Source organism: Rhinatrema bivittatum, chromosome 1 (assembly GCF_901001135.1).
Source record: "Rhinatrema bivittatum chromosome 1, aRhiBiv1.1, whole genome shotgun sequence".
Taxonomy (NCBI): domain Eukaryota; kingdom Metazoa; phylum Chordata; class Amphibia; order Gymnophiona; family Rhinatrematidae; genus Rhinatrema; species Rhinatrema bivittatum.
The window spans coordinates 766,159,128-766,178,186 of record NC_042615.1 but is presented as its reverse complement, the minus strand read 5'-3'; the positions used below and the strand labels follow the sequence as shown (position 1 = coordinate 766,178,186).

At 45.7% G+C, this 19,059-nt stretch overlaps 1 protein-coding gene across 2 annotated transcripts in view; it reads right to left on the bottom strand.

The window, feature by feature from the left end:
- The window catches only part of FECH (ferrochelatase), a 126,116-nt gene that overhangs the window by 18,701 nt on the left and 88,356 nt on the right, over positions 1-19,059 (bottom strand). For both annotated transcript variants that reach the window (XM_029579658.1, XM_029579665.1), the window contains exons 8-9: positions 11,486-11,593; positions 10,069-10,233 (exon numbers count right to left, since the gene is read on the bottom strand). In XM_029579658.1, the coding sequence (XP_029435518.1) occupies positions 10,069-10,233; positions 11,486-11,593 (273 nt within the window). The remainder of the gene's footprint in view (positions 1-10,068; positions 10,234-11,485; positions 11,594-19,059) is intronic.

Here is a 19,059-nt window from a genome sequence, read left to right as displayed (position 1 = left end):
TTTTCCACCATTTCTGTTAGTATATAAAAACAAAAAAAGTATTTTCTCTGAACCTTCCTCTTTTCAGTTTCATATCATAACCCCTTGCCCTTAAAATTCTTTTTCTTTACAAATCAAAACTTTCTGCCAGGAAATGGATAAAAGCGTACACTGTGAGGGATGGTGGAGGTGGGGGAACGTGGCATGGGCAGTCATTCAATGATGAAGTAAAGTCTCTCTCTTTTTAACCAGAGTTACAACAGGAATCCAACAAAACTGCGGTCCCATAAGAGGCAAGCATTACGTTCAGATAGACCTTGTCTCAGAACAGCGGTCCTGCTATCAGAGAGAATGGTAGCACACAAGAATACGCTCTTCCATTCATACTGCTCGAGAAAACATGGTGCCGACGACCAGGAAAAGCCATCTATCCCTAGCATTCTCGCCTCTCTTTATTAAAAAAAAAAAAAAAATACTACTAATGCAGCCATTTCAGCTTTATACCATCTGATAAAGTCTAACAGTAAAATGACCGTCAGATAGAGAAAGATTTAGGGTTCCCATTCCACAGCAGTGCAAGTCATTCCAGCTGTTCCCTTTGTACTAGATTAGGCAGACCTGAGCTGTTTCTTCCTTGGCCAGGGAGAGTGAAGGACTTCCTACTTGTTCAGCTGTGGAGAGTTAAGCAGGAAGAAAAGATGGAATTGCTCGACCTGCTTCACAATGGCCGTCTGCCTCAAGGTCGGGCATGTCCTGTCTAGTTAACATCTTGTTTAACCATGCGTCAGTTCAGAAGTACAGATGTCAATCATGATTCTGAAATTCCCTTTGCACGTCATTTTGATATCCTGGTAGCAGCCATGTGAGCAGACATCACAAATAAGCTCATAACTCACTGCAGCTCATATCTGTAATTTATTAATTTATTTATTTATTAACTTTTATTTACCGACATTCGTGAAGCACATCATGCCGGTTTACAATGAACTCAGGTGGGAGATACAGTAAAACAAAATAACATTAAAACAATATAATATTAACTAACACAACAACAAGGTAAAAAAAGAACAAAAACTATAAAAGCTATAAAAAACTATAAAAAAAAACAAAAACAAAAAAAACAAAACAATGAACCGAGGGAGCAGAGAGACGAGGGAGGATAGGGGAGGGAGAAGAGGGGGAAGGTAGGCTGGGGGCAGGGCAAGGGGAGAGGGAGGGAGGATGGGGGTAGGAGGGGAGTGGGGAACGGGGGGTGAGGTGTGAAGGGGGAGAGGCATAGTTCAAAGGAAGTAAAAGGAGAAGTTAAAAATAGAAAGGAGGAAGCTATGTAAAGGTGAATTATATACAAGGATCTCTTAACTACGTAGAGATACGGAGGGTAGATTTAGGGTAATGTCGTCATGCATGATATTACATTCCCTACACGAACCAATCTGCTCATTCGCGACGCTGTTCTGAACATGTTAGTCAACAGGAGTTAGATTCTTCCCAAGATGAGGGGACTCCTGTTTGCAGAGAACAAGGTCTACGGCTTTTTAGGTCGTGGCCTCTACTCTTCAGTTGTCAAAAGGATAATCTCCGTTTTCGCAAAGAAAATGAAACTTGGTTACTCCGTACGGCATTTCGAATAGTGTAGTACATACTAATTACCAGTACAGTGTAAGGTATAGCATAAAGCATAGTCACTATTGCAGTTGATGAATTGTTAGGATATCAGTTGTAGAGGGAGGCATGTGGGGTGGGAGAGGTAGGCTGACCTTTTTATAGTAGTGATTATATTTATGTAGTATATTTCTGATTTTATTATGTATTTTGTGTACCGTGTAGGATAACGAATGCTTGATATTTTGGATATTTTGTTAATTTGTATGATATTTTTGTTTTGTTACTATTTTAATAATCATTTCAAGCGATCCAAAGAAGCAATAAGTGTAAAGAAACGAAGGCTTTAATGGACCGAGGCAACTGTTACCTCCTCGCCCTACTCGACATCATGGACCGAGGCAACTGTTACCTCCTCGCCCTACTCGACATCTCAGCTGCCTTTGATACCATCAACCACAACCTCCTCATCAACCGGCTATCCGAAATAGGCATCTCAGGCCTAGCCCTACTATGGTTTAAATCCTATTTATCTAACAGAAAGTTCTCCGTCAAGATAGGAAACGCCAACTCCACACTCTACCCCTTGTCTCAAGGTGTCCCACAAGGCTCCTCCCTCTCCTCCACCCTTTTCAACATTTATCTCACACCTCTATGTCAGCTCCTCACAGACCTCGGCCTCAAATTCTACCTCTATGCAGATGACGTTCAAATCGTCATTCCCATTCACAACTCTCTCTCAGATGCCCTTGCCTTCTGGAACACGTCTTGCCAACATAAATGACTTCCTCACCAACATCCACCTCGCTCTAAACTCCTCCAAAACAGAGCTGCTCCTTATCTCTCCTCACCTCCCTCCCAAACCACCGATCTCCAACGATCCAGCTTTCAACGTCATAACACCCCAACCCACAGTAAGAGACCTTGGGGTTATCATAGATCAACAACTTAATCTCAAAAAACAGATCAACTCCATCCTCAAAGAAGGTTTCTTCAAGCTTCACATCCTGAAGAAACTCAGACCCCTCCTCCACTATCATGATTTCCGCACCGTCGTCCAAGCCACCCTTTCCTCAAAGCTGGACTACTGTAATGCCCTCTTCCTCGGCCTACCCTCCTCCACCACCAAGCCCTTACAAATGCTCCAGAATGCCATCGCCAGGGTCATCACCAACTCAAGGAAAGCTGATCACATTACCCCTATACTCAAAGAACTCCACTGGCTCCCCATCGCATCCCGAATTCTCTTCAAAATTCTAACCATAGTGCACAAGTCCATCCACTCGCACAATTCCAATTGGTTGGATGAACCCTTTCGTCCTATACGCACTGAACGACCCACTCGCACTGTCAACAAAGGCACCCTCTCCATTCCCCCTTTGAAAAAAGCCCACCTCTCCTCTACTAGGGACCGTGCACTATCCATTGCAGGCCCTAAACAATGGAACGCCCTCCCTACCACTCTCAGACTAGAGCCATGTTACGCCAAGTTCAGAAAAAAACTTAAAACATGGCTCTTCCGACAAGCCTACCCTGATTAAGTACACTGACTTCCGCAAGTATCTTGCCTACGCCTTGTATATTCCTGTAAATAGTCCGTTGCAGTTTTATTTATTGCTTTAATTCCTCCACCTCCTGCTCTTTGTATACTCCTCCTTGTTCGCCCTCCCTGTTTATTGTAATTTCTGCCTTTTAAGTTACATTGTAAACCGGTATGATGTATGCATACTAATACCGGTATATAAAAGTTTTTAAATAAAAATAAATAAATATGCTGAAAAATAGACATTCTGCACATTGTGAATTTCCAGCACTCTTGCTGGGCCCCGGCTCCTAACAAGAAAGGTCACAACTGCTGCTGAGAATTGCTCTTACCTCCTCCTGCTGGGATGAATACTAAGTGCTGGTACAGCTGTCAGCTGATCGGACCTTTCACCTAACTGAAGTGAATAAACTCCAGATTTTTCAGCAAGAAAAAGGTGAATCACAGGTACCTGCCTGGTTTAGTTTCATGGTTACAAGTCTCTAGCCCTGCAGATAAGTACATCAGAACCACCGGAGATGCCCTATCTTTAATGGGAAAGGATTTACAAATTTGCCATACATTGAGAAATGTGGGTGTTTTAGACTCCAAATTAACTTTGGCTTCCATAACTAGATCCACGTTTCATATATTAAAAATTGATTTCAAGAACTTCTGACCATATTTTTATCTCTGGATTTGACTAAAATCGTAGTAGCTCTGCTTATATCTTCACTAGCCGTTAAGCCCGTAACAACGGGCTACATTAAAATTTTTTTTGGTCCATTTCCTTTCCACTCCCTCCCCCCACCTCCCTCTCATCTCCCCTCCCTCCCTCTCTCTCCCCCACCTCCCTCTCTCTCTCCCCCCACCTCCCTCTCTCTCTCCCCCCCTCCCCTCTCTCTCTCCTCCCTCCCCCCTCCCCCCCTCTCACTGTCTCCCCACCTCACTGTCTCCCCCCACCTCACTCCCTCCCCTCTCCCACCTCACTCTCTCCCCCTCCCTCCCACCTCTCCCACCTCACTCTCTCCCCCTCCCTCCCACCTCTCTCTCCCCCCTCACCTCTCCCCACCCCCCCCCCTCTCCCACCTCACTCTCTCCCCCTCCCTCCCACCTCACTCTCTCCCCCCACCCCCCACCTCACTCTCTCCCCCTCCCTCCCACCTCTCCCACCTCACTCTCTCCCCCTCTCCTCCCTCTCCTCACTCACTCCCCTCCCAGCTCATCCACAACCGGCAGACAGGGGGTGTCCCTCCCTCCCACGCATCGCCGCTATTGCTCCTCCCTGCCTCTCGCACGCTGCCGCCGCTACTGCATCTCCCTGCCTCTCTCTCTCACACGCACGCGCGCATCGCCGCCACTATTGCTCCTTCCTTCCTCCCTCCCTCGAGCGCGCCGCCGCAGCCACCGCTCCCGCTCCTCCTGGCCACCGATCCTGCTCCTGCTGTCGCCGCCACCGCTGCTCCTCCCGGCCGCCGCTCTTGCTCCTAAGGAGCAGGCGCCATTTTTTTTTTTTTGGGGGGGGGGGGCACGCTCTGATCTGGCCGACGTGCTCGCATGCGCGGTAGAGCTGCTCTCTACTGCGCATTTGCGGCACGTCGGTCCGGGCTCCCTTATAGGTATGATTAGACTATTGTGATGCAATTTTAATTGCAGTTCCTAAAATAAACCCCCCAAACAACTACCAGCAATTCAAAATACAGCAGTCAGAATTTTAGTTGGGCTGACACTCAGATGTATGTGTTTTGAAAAGTCTGCACGGGCTTCCAGTAGAAGCCAGAATTCTATTTAAGGTCCTGTTTTAGCGTTTCAAATTTTACATGGGATGGGCCAAGCCAGCAGCTCTGTTTGTCTGAATGGGAGCGGATGAAAATTCCTGGTAAAACAGTTCATTCCATTTTACCTCAGTTTGTGCCTTTTCCATAGCTGCTTCTAGGCTATGGCATAGCTTATTATTAATATTTATTTTAAATATATTCCGCTTTCTCGGGTACTTCAAAGTGGATTACATTCAAGTACTGTAGGTACAGGCTCCTTTCCATTAAAAGAGGCCCGCCTCCTATGCATGGATACCTTGCAGATTACCGGATGATCTTCGCTTGCAGCAAGATTATTTGGCATTCAGGGAAGCCATGAAAATATGGATTTTTAAACATTTACAAAGATACAGGAGGTAATTTTCAAAAAGTTTTACTTGTGTAAATGGGCCCTTGAAAATTGCTACAATATATGCTATTTTTACACACAAAGCTCCTTTGAAAATTATGTCTTAAGAGTAGAAGATTAGGCATGATGGAGTAGCTGTCATGGTGATGGAAGGAAGGAAATCCAAGGAGGTGATGTTGATCATTTTTAATTATCGTATTTTTCGCTCCATAAGACGCACCTGACCATAGGATGCACCTAGGATTCAGAGTGGCTCGAGTGCAGGAGATCGCTTCTGGACCCCCGCTGGACCACCAGGGAATTTTGGCAAGTCTTTGGAGGGGGGGGGGGGGGGAGGGGGGGTTGTAGTTAGTAAAAAATAAATAAATAAAAACAAAAAAAACCCCAAACTATCTGCTCCATAAGACGCACAGACATTTCCCCCCCACTTTTAGGGAAAAAAAAAGTGCGTCTTATGGAGCGAAAAATACGGTAATGTTTTAGATTTAAATACATTATTGTTTTTATGCTTTTTAATGCCATATTTCTGATGTGATATTATTTTGGAAAATGTTTTTATCATAAATCACCCTGAGTTCCCAGGAAGAAAAGGCAATACATAAATGTGACTAGATAAAAGAATATTAAGTGCTGGTACAGTTCTGCACCAGCACTTAGTATTCAGCCTAAGAGAAGAATGTAAGAGCCTCTTCTTCCTACTGCTGTATCTGTAACACTTCTGGGGATTGAAGGGATGGGGATTTGCTGCAATATCTTTAAAAAAAAAAAAAAAAAAAAAGTAGGCAGGTTTGAGGGTGAGGGAAAGAAAATTTATGCCACTCAGCTTATGCTACTTTAAAAAAAAATTTTTTTTTGTAATATCTTGGGAGGTGGTGGGGGCCACTTGGCCTGCTAGATTCCTAGGGGGGGGGGGGAAGGGAGGAGGAGAAATCTGTTGCACTTCACCACTAGGTTTATCTATTTTTGTTTGTTTTAGTTATCTAGCTAAATTTAGGACAGCAATCTTTCTGAGCAGAGTTAGCTGAATAAAAATTTAACCATACCTCCAGAAAGTGGCTAGCTCGAAGGGTAGTGCCCGGAACTGGTAGTGGTGGTCCAGGATTGCGAAGCGTAAAAACCGCTGATGCTTGTGATGAACCGGGATGTGCAGGTAGGCTTCTGACAGATCCAGGGATGTGAGAAATTCTCCTGGCTGTATTGCCCTTATGACCGAGCGTAGGGTTTCCATATGGAAGCGAGGTACTCTCAGGTGGCGGTTGAAGGACTTTAGGTCCAGGATGGGCCGGAACGTACCCTCTTTCTTGGGAACGATAAAATAGATGGAATAGTGCCCCTTATTTTCTTGTTGCGTGGGCACCAGCGTTATGGCCTTAAAGTCGAGCAATTTGGTCAGTGTAGATTCCACTGCCGTCCTCTTGAAAGGGTCATGGCAGGGAGGTTTCAAAAACTTGTCTGGAGGGATGTTGTGGAAGTCCAGATAATATCCCTCTTGAATGATGGTTAGGACCCACTTGTTCGAAGTTATCGCGACCCATCTTTGGTAGAATAGGGCAAGCCTGCCCCTATGGCTTCTTCCTGTGGCTGGGTCGGCTTATCTTCATTGCGGGGTGCGGCTGGGGCGTGGACCAGCGCCGGCTCCCCTTTTATTGTGTTTGTTCCAAAAGGACTGGCCCCTGCCTGCGGGGCAAGATGCTTGATATGTACTTCTGTACGGTTTGAAGCGCTGTGATCTCCTGCCCTTAGATGCTGAGGGGGGGGGGGGGGGCGCTGGCTTCTCTTGTTCTTGACCTCCAGTAGCCGCGGTACTGGGGATTCACCCCATTTGTCAGCTAACTTCTCCAGTTCTCTTCCGAACAGGTTTCCCTTAAAGGGCATTCTCGCGAGTCTAGTCTTGGACGTTGCGTCGGCTGACCAGCTTCTGAGCCAGAGTTGTCTTCTGGCTGCAACAACGGACGAGACGCCTCTGACTTCGGTGCACACCAGGTCGGATGTCGCATCCATGAGGAATGATACTGCTGGTTCTAGTGCTTCAACAGGTGTGGTGGCATTCCTGGTCTTTGATAAGCAGGCGCGTGTCACCACGGCACAGCAGGCCGCGATCTGTAGTGACACAGCTGAAACGTCGAATGACTGTTTAAGAATGGATTCGAGACGTCTGTCCTGGGCATCCTTGAGTGCCGCTCCTCCCTCGACTGGGATGGTAGTGCGTTTTGAGACCGCACAGACCATGGCATCCACTTTGGGGAATGCCAGGTCCAGGAGGTATAGGGTTGCCAGGGTCCGTTCCCCCTTGAATGTGGCCTCCGGAGCCTCCCATTCCAGGTCAATCAGCTGTTGCACAGCCTGCAGCAAAGGGAAATGGCGGGAGGCCTGACAGAGTCCCTCGAGGAGGGGGTTCGTCTTCAGTTCCCCTATGGCACTCATGCCTGCGACAGCAAGCTCTTTCAGGCTGTGAGCCACGAGATCTGATAGCTCGTCTTTAGCGAAGAAACGCCTCATGGTTCAGTAAGGTTCCGTCCCTGGAGGGATTTCCCCTTCCTCCAGAGAGTCTTGATCCTCGTCCGAGGTGTCCATGTCCCCAGAGTTGGGGCTTTGAGGCGGGAGGGGCACTTCTCTGGGTTTAGAGGGTCCCGGGATGTTCGGGTCCTCTGGGGCAGGCTGTGTCATCGGAGGCACTGGTTGCATGTGGACAAAGGTATGTAGGCCTTTGAAGAATTCTACCTAGGAGAAAGATGCTGGGTCTAAATTGAGAGGCACTGCGTCCCCGGGGAGCCCCGTTTGAGGGAGGCCTCTGCCGGGGGTAACCAGATCAGGTTTACTGTCTATGGATCCGAATCCCAGTGCCGTCTGGAGAGGACCTTGGCCTGGTTCACCCAGAGCCTCCTCGCACTGTAGACACAGGGCCATGGCTCTTCGTGCTGCACAGCTCTGATGTGGCATGCTGGGCAGAGGCCCTGAGACTAGAGCGTCTTGTCCAGTGGTGCCATGGTTTGTGCGCATATGATTGCAGAAAACTCCAGTTTGTGCGTTCAAGTGTACGCCAGGAGGTTGAGTTATGCGCTCCGGGTGCGCCAAAGTTGTGCGTGTAGGTTGGATGCGCGCTCAAAAAGATGTGCGCGCCGCTGTACGCACGGGGTTTACTTATGCGCCCGGCACCCCTGTAGCTGTGCACACGGCACTTATGCGCGCGCTGGGCCTTTGTGCGCATGGATCGAATCAGCGGACAGAGCAGCGATCAAATGAAAATGGCGAAGGCGACCATGCAAGCAATATGGGGACCACCTCAGAGGGTCTCCACGTGGGAGGACCCTCGTATCGGACCGGGGTCTAGCCCGGATAGGGCTGATCAACCCGGTAGCACTGACGCCAACTGGCGATCTGTGCGGCTATTCGAGCCTCGGAGACCGGAGACTTTTAAGAAGATTTCTACCTTACCTTATCTCGGCATTTCCTGGTCACTGAAGAGCAGTGCTTCCGGCAGGGTTATATGTACTAGGGCTGACGTCAGATTGAAATCTGATCCGCTCCAACTATCAGGAGCACATTATACCCATTGGTCCCGAGTCCATCTGCTACACGCTGGGAAAGTAATTTTTGACCTTATAAAGGGATGGAAATTCTATAAAGAGGAATTGATTTGTCCACTGCAGTCTATGTTAGCTGCATTGTTCAAATTGACTCCTTTTCATCACTCCTCCTTCTCCTCATCCTCAGACCACCACTAGTATGCCCCGCCAAAGCCTGGGTACATCACCACGTTTAAAAATGTATGTGAGCAATGCATGTGCAGAGCAGATGCACTGCGCACACTGAAGTCTTGTAGAGGGAAGTAAAGCACCCACAGAAGTGGACAAAAACACTGCTGTGGTCTACCACTTGGCGCACAGGAAAAAAGCCTAACTACAGGGCCTAGCCCACTGAGGCCGCTCAACCAGTTAGGCTGCCCAGGTCCCCTAACCCCCACGGAAGTGGGAATAAATGTGGGAAAAGCACGCTGAGCATGGAGACAGGAGGAAGTCCTGCTACCCCTCTACATTGTCTCTGCCTCTAAAATCTTCTTTTTTTTTTTTTTTAAATTACCTGATCTCAGCCTTTACTGGCGGAGTACAGAGATGGTCTTGGCTGCGGGAAAGATTGTTTTATGGTTTGGGGCTGAGGTAGATGATACATTGTAAAGCAAAAAGGAAGGAATGCGAGAACCGAGGATAAGGAGAAGAAGAGCATTACGTTTCTTCTCTCTAATGTACTATATGCATAGGTGGCTGCATATAGTTTTAAAGGATTAAACTGTGAAGAATACTGTGATGCTGTTTGGGCTGAAGAACCATAGAGTTATACCTACAGAAGGTGAAGCTGCACAATTTTAATACTGAACTACCAAAAGGTCCCTGATTTCTGGCACTCTAGCAATACTTTACTACAATCTAGTGATAATCACTCAGCCCGCACCTAAATAGGGTGCTGCTCAAGGATTTATGTCATGTACGACCCAGTTATTTGGGCAGCCACACAGAGTGCCTGATCCATGAATGAATTAGTCCTCTGACCCGCTGCTGGAAGCCCACAGGGCAACCAGAAGCAGGTCAGGAGGGGGGTGGGGGATATAGGGACAGCCCTTTACATAAGGTCTGCTGCCCACCCTCAAACAGCAGCCTTGGGACCAGCAACACCCAAGGAACTCAGACTGGGCTGACCAGCAACCAAAAGGCGGAATAGAAGAATTAAACCACACCAACACTGTATGGAAAGCAAAGTGAAAAAAAACAAAAAACCCCCCCGATATGAAATAACCATTTTACCTCATTGGCTAAAACTTGTGCATATTCTATATCCAGTTCATACAGCGTTTCGATGTGGTCAGTGGTAAACACGATGGGTACCAGGAGGATGTTCCTCTTCCCCATCTGACAGAGTCCCTTGATAGCTTCATTTGTCTGGGGACCCAGCCAGGCCATGGGACCAACCTGCAATATATATATATATATACAAAGAAAATGTTCAAGGTCTCCTCAGAATAGATTTGGCCACTGAAAAAAATAATTCTTCTTCTTAGCACAAAAAAAAAAAAATCACCACCCTGTAAAAATATTCCGGAGTCGCTGTACAGAAATGAATTAATGGTAATGCAACGTTAACCCATGTGAACCGTAAGTTTAATGCGCTAAAAATATTAATGAGCTTTCTTATATACAAATTCACGCAAAGCATCTCGTTAATATTAAAGTTGGGTTAACAAAAAACTTACTACACCTCCCTGAGGTGTAGTCAATTTCTGAATAGCCCTGCAGTGGGATAAACGCAAGTCCCAATGTCAGCCATGTTCACCTGTGGATCCCCTCCCAATCTGAGTGAGTCAACCACCTCTCTGGGCCTTTACTTCTCTTCTCCTCAATCTCAGGCAAGGCCTCTCCCAACTAGGAAGACCCCTCCCCTCCTAATATAACCCATCCAGTGGTATCAAAGATATGATGGCAGCAGGAGAGAGCAGTTGCTTTTGACATGCAAAATGGTGAAGGCGGGTGGCCAAGAAGGGCAACTGCTCTCTTCTGCTACCATTATTCCTTTCACAGCAGCAGATGGAGTAGGTGATGGGTTCGTCAAACTCAGAGGTCATGATGAAGATTAGGAGAGATAGGGAGGAGGGCCTGCTGAATCATGCTGCTGGACTTGGGACCCAGGCATGATAACGACCCATATTTTGGGGTTAATTCCCCCAGAGATTAATGCTGATTATATTACCAGCAGCACTAATGCATTAACATTATCTCCTCAAAAACAATGGATTTAACACCCTTTAATCCACTGAGAAATCCAGTGTATGCAAATCTCATGCATATTCATTTTGATAATCCCAAAAACTTGACTGGCTAGGTGCGCCTCCACGACCAACTTGGAAAATGCTGCCATAGACCCCCAACTAATCTCTGGTTTTCCCTTTTCTTCTTCATAGCCAAGGATTCTCTGTGCTTAGCTCAGGCCTTCTTAAATTCTGTCACTGTTTTTGCCACCACTAACTCCACCAACTCTCTTCATAGCCATGAACAGCAACAGCAGGTAGACGTTTTGGTCATATTTGCTGGAAACAACCAAATGGGGCCAGACCGGATGATTTGCCAGTTTCTGGAGGATACAGAGAAGTGGTCCCCCTCACTTACATCCTTAACAATAAGAAATTCATAAATGTACGAAGGCCCTCCCTCCACTCCCAACCCGTACCTTGGATTGCCACACAAGACGATACGGGTTGGAATTGCCCAGCTTCTCCATCACTTTTTGCACAGTAGCGCCCACCTCCTGTGGGTATGGGTCACCTCGATTTACTACCTAGTATCCAAAAACAAGACAACATCTATTTTTTTTTTTAAATTAAAAGGATAGCCTAGCTCATCTTTTCTCATAACAGTTACTGAACACAAAGCGTGAGACCAGGACTTGTGAGGAGCAGCAAGACACATTTGCATGGAGGTTAAACTGATTGCAAATGCAAAAATCAGACTCATTCCTGGAAAAAATGCAGCCATCGTACCTTGTAACAAAAGACAATAAGTGGACCTTCATAAAAGAGACAACAGGCATCACACAATTATATGAAGTAGGGAAGAGACTGTTGGATTTTCACAGTTTTCCCACACAGATGGACCGCTGCACCTTTATGCAGCCTCGCCAACAGGCAATGAGGAGGCACAGCAGGGCCTGCATTAGAGTGCCTGTCACAATGCCTCTCATAGAGACAATCGCATACGACCTGGCGCTAGCAGAAAACAACTCCAAACGCAATGCGGTCAGAGGCTGCCCCTGTGAAACAGCGCAAGCCAGTGAATGAATAAAACTGGGACACCTCAGCTGTGTTAAGAACAGCAAATCAGAGCTAACAAGAATAACTGCATTGCTATCTTCCAAAGGATTTAGACAGTAGAAACTTTTCTATGCACTTGCCCCACAGCATAAGCAGTGGAAATGTGTCAAGATCTCCAAGCTCCCCCGTCAATGACCTGTGCCACACCAGTGCCATCTAGTGGTCAAAAATGTCCTCACATCATCACCTTTGCAAGAGACTTCCACAATTTAAGTTCTGAGCAAGGGCCCAATTTTAAATAAATCTATATATGTATCTCTACATTTACACACACACATATACATACCCGTACACATGCATACATACATGAATGACAGTACCCTACCAGTGAATTCTGGTACTGGTCTCCATTCTGATCCACATCCATATCAATGCAGCCACCATCCTAATGTGTTTGAGATGGAATGCCTCAGTCTCAACTTCCTTAAACCTAGGCAGCAAGGGCTAACGTCCATCCTTCTCATCATGAATGCTGACCCATGAGGCCCTGAGGTGAAAATGTTAATAAGCCCCTGCTGCGTGGTTTAGAGACACTGAAAAACTGAAGCAGATGCCCTTTGACTCCTCTAATCCAGGAAGCTAGAGCTGAATGTTCATATCAATTCCATATTGCTAGGGAGAGCCAAATGATATGAAAATTGGTTCTTACTTGCTAATTTTCGTTCTTGTAATTTTATTTGTATGTTTTTATATACCAAAGTTTAGCGATGGCCTTCACTCCAGTTTACAGGTATAACAACAGTTTACATAGAATCAACGGTTTACATTCATAACTGTGGGAGGTGGCACAGGCCTACACTCCAAAAAAACAATTAGTAAACATAGGTTTATAAGAATGGGCCTGCAGATTACAAGGTAACTGTGGGAGGGGTTAAAACTAGAGAATATATAAATCAATGTATAAAACAAGATAATATATGAACCATCATACTATGAATGTTAATACAGCAGGGTATTGTCATGGTATTTATGTCATCTAGTATTAGTGGTTTCACAGTGCGGTGATGTCTCATGTTGCGTATAATTTACTATTGAGTAACAGCAATTGGACATAATAGGCTCAACTGGGAATGATGCTAGGTCTCGTGTTGAGTATAATTTACTTTGAGTAACAGTAATTGGACATAATAGACTCAACTGGGTATGATGCTAGGTATACCAGCTGGGAGGTGTTTGTGGGTACTAAAGTGCTAGGCGGTGAATACATTTCTTGGGGATGGTAGAGTAATCACTTAGCCTATCCCTTCTTTGTAGGCTTGTCTGAAAAGCCAGGTTTTGAGTAGTTTTCTAAATATTTTTTTGTTGTTCTGTAGTCTTAGGTTTTCCGGTAGGGTGTTCCAGAGGTGAGGTCCGGCTATTGATATTGCTCTTTTTCTTACTGTTGTGAGTTTGGCTGTTGTGACTGATGGGATATCTAGCTGTGCTTTGTTTGTTGATCTAGTGTTGAGTTGAGTAATGTGTTGTATAATGGTGTTTAGGCATGTGTTTTCACTGTTGTGTATTGCATTGTGGAAGATGGTTAGTATTTTGTATTCAATTCTTTTTTCTACAGGTAGCCAGTGTAGTCCTTTTAGAACAGGGGTGATGTGGTCGGATTTTTTGTGGCCGGTGAGGATTCTGGCGGTGGCATTCTGTAGTATTTGGAGTGGTCGGATGGTTGATTTGGGTAGGCCTATCAGGAGTGAGTTGCAATAATCGAAGCTTGTAAAAATTAGTGATTGGAGAATGGTTCTGAATTCCGGTTGGTTCAGGAGTTGTTTTAGGTGTTTGAGCATTAGTAGTTCGTGGAAACCTTCTTTGATTTTCATTGCAATGTGCTTTTTGAAATTCATCTCTGGGTCAATCCATATTCCTAGATCTTTCACGTTTTCATTTAGTTTGATGAGAGTGTTGTCAATTTGGATGGCATGATTCTGGTGATCTCTGGAGTTTTTTCTTTCAAGCAGTATACATTCAGTTTTGTCCATATTAAGATTATATTAAAATAGGTGCTATAACTCATGAACAATATATATCCTTAATATAAAAAAACATACATAAATGGTTTGTATGCAATATCATTAACCTAATAAATTAAAACACTTCAAATATCACAATAACAAGCCCACATCCATAAAATCACACCTAAATAATTCACTACTCATAATTCATTCACACACACACACACTCACCATGCATATCCAACTCTAAAAAACCGAACAGTAGAGATAATCTTGATGATAACTACTTTATACCCAAGGAGCTCTACTTCCACAGGATGTCTTTATAGATGACTGTAGATAAAGCAAAATTGCTTACCTTGTAATAGGTGTTATCCCAGGACAGCAGGATGTAGTCCTCACATATGGATGACATCAGTAATGGAGCCCTATGTACGGAAAAACTTCTTTAAAAGTTTCTATGAAACTTTTGAATGGCACCGGAGTGCCTACTGAGCATGCCCAGCATGTCATGATATTCCCTGCCACAGGGGTCTCTCTTCAGTCTTGTTTTGTAGCAATACGCGTTAGCCAAAAATAAAAATAAAATAATAAAACGTAACTGACCCAACTCCGCGGGGTGGCGGGTGGGTTTCGTGAGGACTACATCCTGCTGTCCTGGGATAACACCTATTACAAGGTAAGCAATTTTGCTTTATCCCAGGACAAGCAGGATGCTAGTCCTCACATATGGGTGATTAGCAAGCTAGAGGCTGAGTCATTTTGTGCTGAAGCAACAGTGAAGTATTGTTGTTGAAATGAATCAGCCGAAGATTACAGCAGGTCGGATGTAGAAGGAGTTGGGATTATACTGGAAACAAGTTCTTTAAGACGGATTGTCCATAGGCTGAATCTTGTCTTCCTTCTTTGTCTAAACAGTAGTGAGCTGCAAAAGTGTGAAGAGAACTCCATGTTGCTGCTTTGCAAATGTCCAGAATAGGTATAGAGCGAAGGTGTGCTACTGAAGTTGACATCGCTCTTACTGAGTGTGCTTTTACTCGCCCTTGAAGAGTAAGGCCTGCTTTTTCATAACAAAATTGTATGCAATCTGCTAGCCAGTTTGACAGAGTATGCTTACCCACTGCTTTACCTGGTTTGTTTGGATCATAGGATACAAACAGCTTGACTGGATTTTCTTTGGGCTGAAGTGCGGTTTAAATAGAAGGACAACGCACGCTTACAGTCCAAAGTGTGTAAGGCTCTTTTTCTCACTGGTGAGAGTGAGGCCTGGGAAAGAATGTAGGTAAAACTATTGATTGGTTCAAGTGGAATTCCGTGACAACTTTAGGAAGGAATTTTGGATGTGTCCGGAGGACTACCCTGTCATGTAGGAATTTTGTAAAAGGTTCGTATGTGACTAGTGCTTGTAGTTCACTGACCCTTCTAGCTGATGTAATGGCTATGAGAAATACCGTTTTCCAAGTAAGGTATTTCAGGTCACAGGTATTTATGGGTTCAAATGGAGAACGCATAAGCCTAGCTAATGCTACATTCAGATCCCATGGTATGCTTGGGGAATGAACTGGAGGTTTAATATGAGTTAGGCCTCTCATGAATTTACTGACGAGAGGCTGTGTGGATATAGGTGCATCTCCCAACTTGTTATGATAAGCTGAGATTGCACTTAAATGTACCCTTACAGATGATGTCTTAAGACCAGAGTCTGAGAGATGGTAAAGGTAATCTAGTAGCGAGGTAGTGGGGCAAGTGAAAGGATCTAAGTCTTTCTGAGTGCACCACAATGTAAACCGTTTCCATTTGTAGGAATAATTCTTTCTAGTGGAAGGTTTACGTGCAGCTATAAGTACTTGAGATATAGTGGTTGGAAGGTTGAGAGGTTGTAAGATCACGCTTTCAACATCCATGCTGTCAGGGACAGGGATTGAAGGTTGGGATGGCGCAACTGACCCTGTTCCTGAGTTATGAGATTGGGAGCTACTCCCAGGCGAATTGGATCCCTGACTGATAGATCTAGCAGTGTGGGGAACCATACTTGTCGAGGCCAATATGGGGCTATGAGTATCATAGTCCCCTTGTCCTGTTGTAGTTTCACTAGTGTTTTGGTTATGAGAGGTATCGGTGGATACGCATATAACAGGCCTGAATTCCAATTGTGAGCAAATGCGTCCTTTGGTAGGCTGTTCTGCTGCCAGAGGAGAGAGCAGTAATTGTTTACTTTGTAGTTGAGATGGGATGCAAAGAGATCTATCGTCGGTTGACCCCAGCATTGGAAGATCTTGGATGCTATTGCTGGATCCAAGGACCATTCGTGTGGTTGGAACTGACGACTGAGGCGATCCGCTACTGTGTTGTGGATGCCTGCTAGGTATGTGGCCCGTAGAAGAATTGAGTGTAGTAGGGCCCAGTCCCAAATCTGTGCTGCTTCTTGACAAAGAAGGTAAGAACCTGTTCCCCCTTGTTGTTGATGTACCACATGGCTACTGTGTTGTCCGTTTGGATCAGAACAGTCTTGTGTGATAGGCAGTCCTTGAACGCATGCAGCGCATAACGTATAGCTCGAAGCTCCAGGAAGTTTATTTGAAAAGAGGCTTCGAGTTTTGTCCACTTGCCCTGTGTCTTTAGATGACCAATATGTGCTCCCCACCTTAAGGTGGATGCATCTGCAGTCAAAGTCACTTGTGGAACTGGTTGCTGGAAAGGTAGGCCTTTGAGCAAGTTGTTCATTGATGTCCACCAGAGGAGTGCAGACTTGAGCTCTGGTGTGATGTGAATAGGAGTGGACATTGGCTGAGTGGCTTGTATCCACTGTGCTTTGAGTGTCCATTGCAGTAGTCGCATGGTCAATCTGGCCATGGGAGTTACATGAACCGTGGAAGCCATGTGCCCTAGAAGAATGAGGCACTGGTGAGCTGTTACTTGGAATTGGTTTCGAAGATTGTGAGTCAACAGGACAAGTGTTTGAGCACGGTCTCTTGGAAGAAAAGCCGTTGCTAGTGTAGTGTTCAATTCCGCACCTATAAACTGTATCAGATGAGTTGGTGATAGATGGGATTTCAGGTAGTTGATGAGAAATCCCAAGGAGTGAAGCACTTGGATGGTGAGCTTGAGAGAAGTGAGAGCTCCTTCTTTTGATTGGCTTTTGATGAGCCAATCGTCCAGATAAGGGAACACATGCACTTTTTGCTTGTGGAGGTGTGCCACTGCTGCAACCATGCACTTTGTGAATACTCGTGGTGCTGATGCAAGGCCGAATGGCAGCACTCTGTATTGAAAGTGTTGATCCAGTACCCGAAAGCGCAGGTATTGGCGATGAGGAGGAAAGATGGGAATGTGAGCGTATGCATCTTGAAGATCCAGAGAGCAGAGCCAATCTCCCCTTTGAAGAAGAGGCAGAATGGTGCCTAGGGATACCATTCTGAATTTTTCTTTTTTTAGGAATTTGTTGAGATTTCTGAGGTCTAGAATGGGACGAAGGCCTCCTGTTTTCTTTGGAATGAGGAAATATCTGGAGTAGAATCCTCTGCCCTTTTGAGGCCCAGGGACTGGTTCTATGACCCTGGCTCTCAGAAGGGTAGATAATTCTGTTTGAAGAATTATGGAATGTTGATTTATTGAGTAAGAGTGAAGCGGTGGATTTTCTATCGGGATAGTTAAGAAATCCAACCTGTAACCGTGAGTTGTGATGGATAGCACCCACTGGTCGGTGGTGATGGAGGTCCAATTGTTGTGGAAGTACTGAATGCGACCTCCTACTGGTGTTTCTGGGAACAGGTTGATGTGGCTGCTGCTCTCTGGGGCTTTTCAGAAACCAGAAGTAGTTGTCGTTCGTGGAGGTAGCTGAGGTCTTGCTGGCCTTTGCCTAGGCTGCTGGCGTTGTGTTGGGCGGTTAGCCCTTGGCCTACCTGCTGGGGGGTAGTATCGATGTGGGCGGTAGTACGGTCGGCGAGTGTCACGTCTTGGATACTTTCTGGAAGAAGTTTGAGTTTCCTGAGGTTGAGAGGATAATTGTTTTAATGTCTCGGTGTGGTCCTTTAAGGTTGCCACAGCTTCCTTAATCTTCTCTCCAAAGAGGTTATCCCCCAGGCATGGCAGATCCGACAAATGCTCCTGAACCTCTGGGCGAAGATCAGAGGCCTTCAGCCATGCCCACCTTCTTGCAGCTATACCAGATGCTGATAATCTTGCTGCTGTCTCAAAGCAATCATAAGTTGCTCGAACTTCATGTTTGCCCGAGTCAAGGCCCTTGTGTATAATATTTTGGAAGGACTCCTGAAATTGCTCCGGAAGAGAGAGAGAGAGTTCCTGAACCTGTTTCCAAAGGTTCCTTTGGTACTGGTTCATGTACAGCTGGTAAGAAGAAATTTTTGAGACCAGCATGGAACCCTGAAAAATCTTTCTTCCTAAGTTGTCCAGGAATCTACTTTCTTTCCCAGGTGGTACGGAAGCATGGGACTTTTGTCTTTTTGCCTTCTTTTGGGCAGATTCAACCACCACTGATTGGTGAGGCAGTTGAGATCTTTGGAAACCTGGAGTAGGCTGTACAAGGTAAGTGGCTTCAGCCCTCTTGTTTACCGCTGATACAGAACTTGGGTGCTCCCAGATTCTGTGCTGTAGTTCCTGGAAGACTTCGTGAACCGGGATTGCCAACATTTCTTTGGGAGGGTCCACAAATTGTAGGACTTCCAAAGTCTTTTGCCGTTCATCCACCTCTGTTTGGATAGGAAAAGGGATGGTGTCCGCCATCTCCTTAACGAAATTCGTAAATGAGAGGTCCTCAGGTGGAGATTTTCTATGGTCATCCGGTGGAGAAGGCTCTGAGAATAATTCTTCATCCGAAGAATACTCAGAAGTAGAGTCCCCAGGCTCATGATGTGGCATGTGGTAAGTAACTGGGTCACTAGGATGTGGTGGTACAGGTGAACGAGGCCTAGAAGGCCTTGGTACTCCCAATGGGCCTGGAACTGGTTCCTGTGGTAATTGCCTTGGTACTCCAG